This window comes from Hippocampus bargibanti, linkage group LG13 (genome assembly GCF_051943395.1).
Source record: "Hippocampus bargibanti isolate YZ-2025 linkage group LG13, ASM5194339v1, whole genome shotgun sequence".
Classification (NCBI taxonomy): domain Eukaryota; kingdom Metazoa; phylum Chordata; class Actinopteri; order Syngnathiformes; family Syngnathidae; genus Hippocampus; species Hippocampus bargibanti.
This window is the reverse complement of record NC_142746.1, coordinates 4632675-4640283: the sequence shown is the minus strand read 5'-3', so window position 1 is coordinate 4640283 and position 7609 is coordinate 4632675. Positions and strand designations below refer to the sequence as shown.

At 38.0% G+C, this 7609-nt stretch overlaps 1 protein-coding gene across 1 annotated transcript in view; it reads right to left on the bottom strand.

Annotated features, from left to right (window-relative positions):
- Window positions 1-605: 605 nt before the first annotated feature.
- The window catches only part of LOC148889096 (uncharacterized), a 41241-nt gene continuing 34237 nt past the window's right edge, over window positions 606-7609 (bottom strand). The window contains exons 6-9 of the mRNA XM_089012311.1: window positions 6203-6318; window positions 5622-5743; window positions 3768-3870; window positions 606-3345 (exon numbers count right to left, since the gene is read on the bottom strand). Coding sequence (XP_088868437.1) covers window positions 3774-3870; window positions 5622-5743; window positions 6203-6318 — 335 coding nt within the window. The 3' untranslated portion in view covers window positions 606-3345; window positions 3768-3773. The remainder of the gene's footprint in view (window positions 3346-3767; window positions 3871-5621; window positions 5744-6202; window positions 6319-7609) is intronic.

Genomic DNA, 7609 nt, shown 5'->3' with positions numbered 1-7609 from the left:
TGTTTGCAATCGATTAAAGGAGTCCTCCCATATCAATTCGAGCCATCAATGACAGCAATGTAGCGTCCCAGAAAATGCACAAGATGGAAATGGGCCATTGGAAATGGGCTGATTTGTCTGTTGGGAATTTGTGTCAGCTAGTATCAAATAGTCGTCTTGGTGCAACACACAACGATTCTCCCTCGCGTTATGTATGTGTTTTCCTTCTAATTTTGCCATCAACATGGATCAACACGATCAAGTTTTCAGACCAAAGTACCCAAAATGCATTGTGTGTCGCTTTCTCGGTCAACAACTTGAAAAACAAGACTTCCCGAATATTCAGCGAAAATCTTAAAACACAAAATATAGCAATATGCGGTGGAATCTTTGTAAAATATGCTCAGTGGAAGTCATTTGAAGTGATTTTACAAATGATGGACACAACTTGCCCAGAGGCGTCGGTTGTCCTTTAAGTTGGAAGGGGAAAAAAAACACATTTTCCAAGGTGCATTATTAGTGGTCAAGACAACTCGTAGTGACTTAAGTAGCACAGCCTGGCATATTTGGATACTTAATTATGCAACTTTCACACAAAAAAAATACAAATAAACACAACAATGAAGCACACAGCACAAAAATACTGTATTTGGAAAATACATCCACGCATCCTGCAACATACAACTGTGAGTAAAGTTGCATGACGGGTATATAAAAATCACAAGTCAATTTCTTTATCAAATCTTAAAAAAAATGTGGCCTCACATAAAAGTACATATAATAAAGATACAAAATGACAGATATTTGCAACTGCGTGTTATAATTTAACTGGAGGCGTGGGGGGAATAATAATAATAATAATAATAATAATAATAATAATAATAATAAATGTGGGGTAGGAAAAAATAGGTTTGTTAAGTGACCATTTTTTTAATTTGCTTAATGTGTTTTTAACGTACTATATCATATATTAATTTCGTACCACATGCTTGTCATGAGATGCAATTACACACATTTTTACCTTTACATGCACAAATAATCATAAGCTGTATTCATGATAATATGATTATATGCACGATATAGGGTGTCCAAATTATGGATTTGCTCTCCAAATAAGTACTCCCAAGTACTCTGTGAGTATTCAAGAGCGAATACTTATAATGTTAGCAATATGACAAAAGTGTTTGTATACATCCCTAATTAAAACAAAAGAAAATTAGCATACAGTAAAATACATTAGTACAAATAATATTGAATCTCTTCGTGCCTGATCCACTGCTGAAAAGGACACTTTGATCCTTTCCTCTTTCATCTAGAACTGCTTCATGTCACAAAGAGGGTACAGAAAGTGCTGAAGAATGAATGACTCTCTGTGTCTTTGTGTTGTCCTGTTATTTGTTGTTTAGTTTTTTTTTTGTTCTTTTGACTTCCGCGAGAGTGGCTGCCTTTTCAGCAGCTCCTGTATGTTGTTTTCTACTTCTTTCTTTCCTTTCCTCTTCCTTTCATTGCTGCGGTGAAATGTAAATTTCTCCACTGCGAGACGAATAGACAATCCAATCCAAAGACGTAAAAAAACATTTTGATGCAGTTACGATGAATAAAAAGTTGGTGCAATCACATTATTCGTTATTTAGTTGGTTCTATTTTTTGTTTTTTTACTTTATGTTACTTATGGGTTGAGTGAGTGGCGTGTGTGGCTGCCGCTGCTCACCCGCAAAAAAAATATCCTGTGACTGTAAAGTGTCCTTGAGATTTGTGAAAGGCGCTTATAAATGACATGTATTATTATTATTATTATTATTATTATTATTATTATTATTATTATTATTATTATTTTTATTATTATTATTATAAAATGTCCACTGTCACAGAAAGGGTTTAAGATACATTTAGACTCTGGATATAACAATTTTTGAACGAATGTGTGTCATTTCCAGCTCAAGATGTGAAACAGCCTCATGGGAAAGGGAGATGTCTGCATGCTCCTGTTGCACTGCTTAAACTATTATGAGGTATGTTATATGCTGTAAGAGAAGAAAGTATCCCACGGTGTTTATCTCAAATGTTATCTTCCAGCATACATCATCCTGACAAGATAATCCGTCAAAGCATACTCTTGACACACAATGTTTGCTTGCACTCCCAAAATGCACTGTACTGACGAATATGAAACAGTTCATTAGTTCCAAACATGCTACCTACACCCCCACCTACTTAGAGCTAAATATTTGGATATTGCACATGAAACAAATGTTTGGCTGAAAATATGACTGTAGTAATTTTGGGACATAAAATACTGTTTTGTAGTATTGGTTATTTTAAAGGACAACCGACACCTCCGGACAAGTTGTGTCCATAATTTGTAAAATCACTTCAAATGACTTCTACTGAGTGCATTTTACAAAGATTCCACGGCATATAGCTATATTTTACGTTTTAAGACTCACACTGAATATTCAGGAAGTCTTGTTTTTGAGTTGGTGACGAGTCCATACGCGACGTGACGTCAGGAACGCCCCTGACCCAGAAAGCGACACACAATGCATTTTGGGTACTTTGTTTGGTCTGAAAACATCGTGTTGATGGCGAAATTAGAGGGAAAAACACATAAATAACGTGATTGTGAATCGTTGTGTGTCGCATCCAATTGCATTAACACGCAAATAGAATGTGTAAATTTACACAAATTCTCAGTGGACGAATCAGACATTTCCAACGGAGCTTGTGTGCCATCTTGTGTATTTTCTGGGCGCTACATTGGAGTCCAGATGGGTCGAATTGATACGGAAGGACTTCTTTCATCGATTGCAAACATTTATGCTTTCCTCTTCAGTACTATTTGAATCATATTCATAACTGGATGAGTAACAAGAAAGCATCTTCTCTGAATCTGAACTCTCTGAAGCCATTGTTTTGATTCTGGAGCAAGGCAAGACGTCCTGGCGTGACATCACGAACAAGGGGGCGGGACTTTCTGAAAATCCCCAATTTGCAACTTATTTTTTTTGCGGTTTTAGCACACTTTAAGTCATTTTGATTGGTGTTTTGCATTTGACTATAAATATCAGCCTGCGTGTTTTGGGTATTTTAGATGCTATAAAACGTTTTTCTGATGTCAGTTAGGAAACCAAAAAAACGGTGTTGGTTGTCCTTTAAAAGTGTGTTTACCTCCTTTCGTTGAATTAATCACAATGTTTACATTTTTACCCCTCCTCCCCCATTCTGTACAGCTCCAGTTTATCTTCCCTTCAATCCCCAATAATATTTTCTCTTCTTCGTTTCTTCCATTGTTTGTGTTTTTTTTTGTCCGCTGCAATGCTCCCCTCCTAATCCTGCGCGTTGATAATCTGGATCTGATTTGAGAACCTGGCAAAAAAATGGATGGTGTTTGTCACTTAGTTTCCCTTTTCTTTTACATTACAATACAGTAAAGTCTTGTTATATCGATATTCTCAGGAGTCTGAAAAAATATCGATATAACCGGACTATCGATATATCCGATCCTGCGGCATGTAAATTTTCTCCTTGCGTTCATAGAAATAGTATCGTAATAAGCAGTACTACCGATATAACTGATATCGATATAACGAGACTTTGCTGTATATGAAAGAAATGCATGGTTCACATGTGTCCCAAAAAGTAGCTTGTTTTGCTCTTTGCGCTTTAAAGTAGTCGGCCTCAAATTTGGGCCGTTTAGTTGGCTCCTGGTAAAACATCTACCCTGAAAGAAGTTACTCTCCACAGAACAGTGTGACGCTTTTAATTAAATTGAGAGCGATTTGGAATACCTGCATTTAGTGTAGCCAAGGGATGTGCATTTTGTTGAGGTGTCCCAAAACAATCATGGAGTTCCTATTTCTGGTATCAGGTTCTCTTAGTCCCACATCAGGCCTGTAAAAATAAAGGCAATCATAAAGTCAATTCTTAAAACTTGCCCTGCAACAGATGACTTTGCGTGACTCCGATATTCATGATCATCATGGAATCAATGATTGGCAGCTTGTAATGGATATCATCGCCCGCTCACGGGATTCTACATCTTTCTAAGCCTCACTAAACTTTTGGCACCGTCATCAAGATAAAAAAAATAATCAAAATAAATTCCAAACAGAGTATCAAATAGGTTCAAATGGCGGATATAATTAACAATAATATAAACATAAGGTCTCTATTTGCTATTTACTGTAGCTGGCTCTCTTGCTAGATAGCTAGCCCCCTTTTGCTATCTAGCTGGCTAGCTATCTAGCTAGCTCGCTGGCTTTCTATTTGCTATCTAGCTAGCTTGCTAGCTTTCTATTTGCTATCAAGCTGGCTATCTTTCTATCTATCTAGCTATTAGCTATCTATTAGCTAGGAAGCTAGCTTTCTATCTATTAGAGTTACTTTCGGGTTGAGTGAACGCTGGTGCGTGTTTCTGACGCTGCTTACCCACAGAAAAAATAATTAAAAAAAAAGGCGCTTATAAATGAAATGTATTATTATTATTATTATTATTATTATTATACTGCAATATGAGAATATGAGGTGGAGCGCCATTCCCAAATTTCTTCAGGTTTTGGTTTTTCTTGTGGAGGATGCCGATAAAGTGCTGGTCAGACCTCTGGTAATGTTGTTTCCTCCCGCTCGGGGCAGTATTTGCCTTTTGTACATCTGCCCCCACTTACACCTCATTTTACTCCAGACTCATATAACTTGGGAATTACAGTGATACCTGCGCTTAAAAACGATTTAGCTAACGAACTATTCACTTTCCGAACATTAAATTCGCGAGAATATAATCTTGGCATACGAACTAGTTTCCGGCGGACGAACTAAACCACACAGCGCCGCCATGGCTGGCAGACTAGTTTTCGACGGATGAACACCAAACCACACGGTCGAACAGGGCCACTGTGGCTGGCGAACTAGTTTTCCACACACCCACTCTGAGTGCAGATGTGGTTTGTTATCACGTGGAGTACCTTTGCTATTAAGGGAACCAAAGAAGACCCCACCACAGGCTAGTGTTAAGCCTAAAAAGACATTAAACAAAATTACGGTCTAGCAGAAGAAGGACATAATCGAAAAACACGAACGAGGTGTGCGTTTGTGTGATTTAGCGTCCCAGTACCACTATGCTAAGTCGACCATTGCTACGTGTGGCTAAGGGTGTTTCTGTGTTGTCTAAGCAACGGTCTCAGGCAATAGAAGAGGTTGAAAAACTTCTGTTGATTTGGATTAACAAAAGCAGATAGCAGGGGACAGTGAGTAAGGGTATTAATGCCAAGAAAGCACGGCAACTTCACTCGGATATCGTGAAGAGGCAACTACATCAACGACCATCACAAAGCTAACGACTTCATTATACAGTACAGTTTATTTCTTTCATTCGAACACAATAGCATATTCATTATACATAAAACAAGGTATAGTTTGGGTAGTTTTAAGGCTTATTTAGTAGAAATTTATGTTTTGTGGGGACCTGGGAGCGGATTATTCTAATTTTTAATGGTTTCTTGTGGGAAATGTGACATCACTCTCAACAAGTACAGCTAGCACTTGGTTAAACCCACTGGATTATAAAGTATACAATGACCCAAAGGCAAATATTTTTCTAATATACTGTACTTCTAACAGTGTAGTATAAGAGGGTTGAGGCTCACTTGTAGAGTTGCGGACAGGACATCTTCAGGGAGGTGTTGCTTAATCCCAATTTGCTCCTGTTTCGCATATTAGTTTTCTTTACCAGGTCCTTGACTCTGCCCCACGTGTCGTAATCACCCAGCTGCTGGAAAATAACAAAACATTAGGGACAAAACTTCTTTCTCTTTCAGCTTTGCCCTTCAGGAGTCGCCACCACCTCCATCTAACTGTCTTTTAACAACATTTTGAGGGGCATTTGATTTGATTTACAGTGCTTTGCACCTGTTACATTTCTGTTTGTAATCAACAGGTGGCACTGTAAGGCTCCGTCTGCAGCTGCAGACCTGTTGGTCATTGTCATTAATGTTAGTTTAAAAAGACTCGGGCATTAAGTGGCGGGTCATTGTTTGTTTCATGCCGTCACGTTTGTTTGTTCTTGTCTGGTCTGCTTTGTTTTCAGTCATGTTTCAGTCATGGTTTTGTTTGTTACTTTGGGCTCTTTTTTTCTTCAAATCTTCAAGTTTTGATCACTTAGTTCTAATGCCGTCCATGAAAAAATAATGACAAGGCTGCAGGGATGTTCAACATGTACACGACTTACCAGCCGATGAGGTATGGAAAGGCCATCGGTGCTTTCACCACCACCCTCATTATAACTCATTCGGTCGAGACTTCTTTTCCAAAAAGGGATTGGTGTGAACTTATCACAGGTCATATCTACAAGCAGAGCAGAATCAAGGATCGGAATCAAACAATTTTCTGATGTCTGTGTGGATAACATAGTAGACAAGAACTTTGAGATGACCAGTTTTACATGACCATGAATGAAAATATCATACGGATCAACCATTCACGCTGTCTATCACATCCAAGGAGAATTTATTGTGTTCCGTCTACTTGCTATCCATGTTTTTAGAATGAAGGAGGATACCCAAGTATCCGGACAAAGCTCATGCAGGCACGGTGGGGCTATAACATGCCAATTCCAAACAGGAAAGCCATAGCAGGAATCAAACCCTGCACCTCTGCACTGTTAAGTCGAAATACTAACTGGTCACCCACAGTTTGATATCGGAATACGAACACAACTATCTTCTTTTTTCCATTATTTTTGAATCAAGAATGAAAAGAAAGTATGCCAACAGTTGATAACGCATCTACCAATCGACTTGTCTCAACTTCACTTGAGACAAGCCAAACCAAATGAGCAGGAAACAGGTAGAAAAAAACGAAAAAAATGAAAACTAATCACTCATTTGTGTGATTCTGTATTAGGACAGCTATCATATACAGGAAATAAAACAGTGACAAATATAGCAGAAAGCACCAGGGAATAAACCGGGAATAGGGAACCAAGATAAAGTCGAAATCATGCTGAGTCGAATGCCAAATACAGTGAGACCTCAACTTACAAACACCTTATCTTACAAACTTTTCGTCTTACAAACTTTTCGTCTTACAAACGTCAAATTTCTGAAAATTAAACCTTATAATAAGCACTATTTTCATAATACACACCCACCACGACTGGCGGAGTGATCTTCGGCGGAAGCACATGACCGAACAGCACCAGAGGTTAAGTTACCAACAGTCCTTATGGAAGGTGACTCTCCATCCATAAGCCATCAACGACCATCAAAAAGGTAAATAAAACTTTATTTTACAGCACAGTTTATTTCTTTAAGTACAGTCCTCATGTAATGTGCCTCTTTTCAAACAGCAATTTCCTTTGACCTTCGACCTCCAACGCCATTCCATCAAGCCATAAATGACCATCACAAATGTAAATAAAGTGACTTTATGATACAATGCAGTGTATTTCTTTCATTACAATACAATAGCACATTTATTATACATAGAATAAGGTATGTTGTGTGTAGTTTTAAGGCTTATTTAGTTGAAAAGTATATTATATGGAAACCCGGGAACGGATTATTCCCATTTTAATGGTTTCCTATGGAATTTTTTTTTTAGGTACACACTTTTCGCCTTACACACTCTGTCTGGG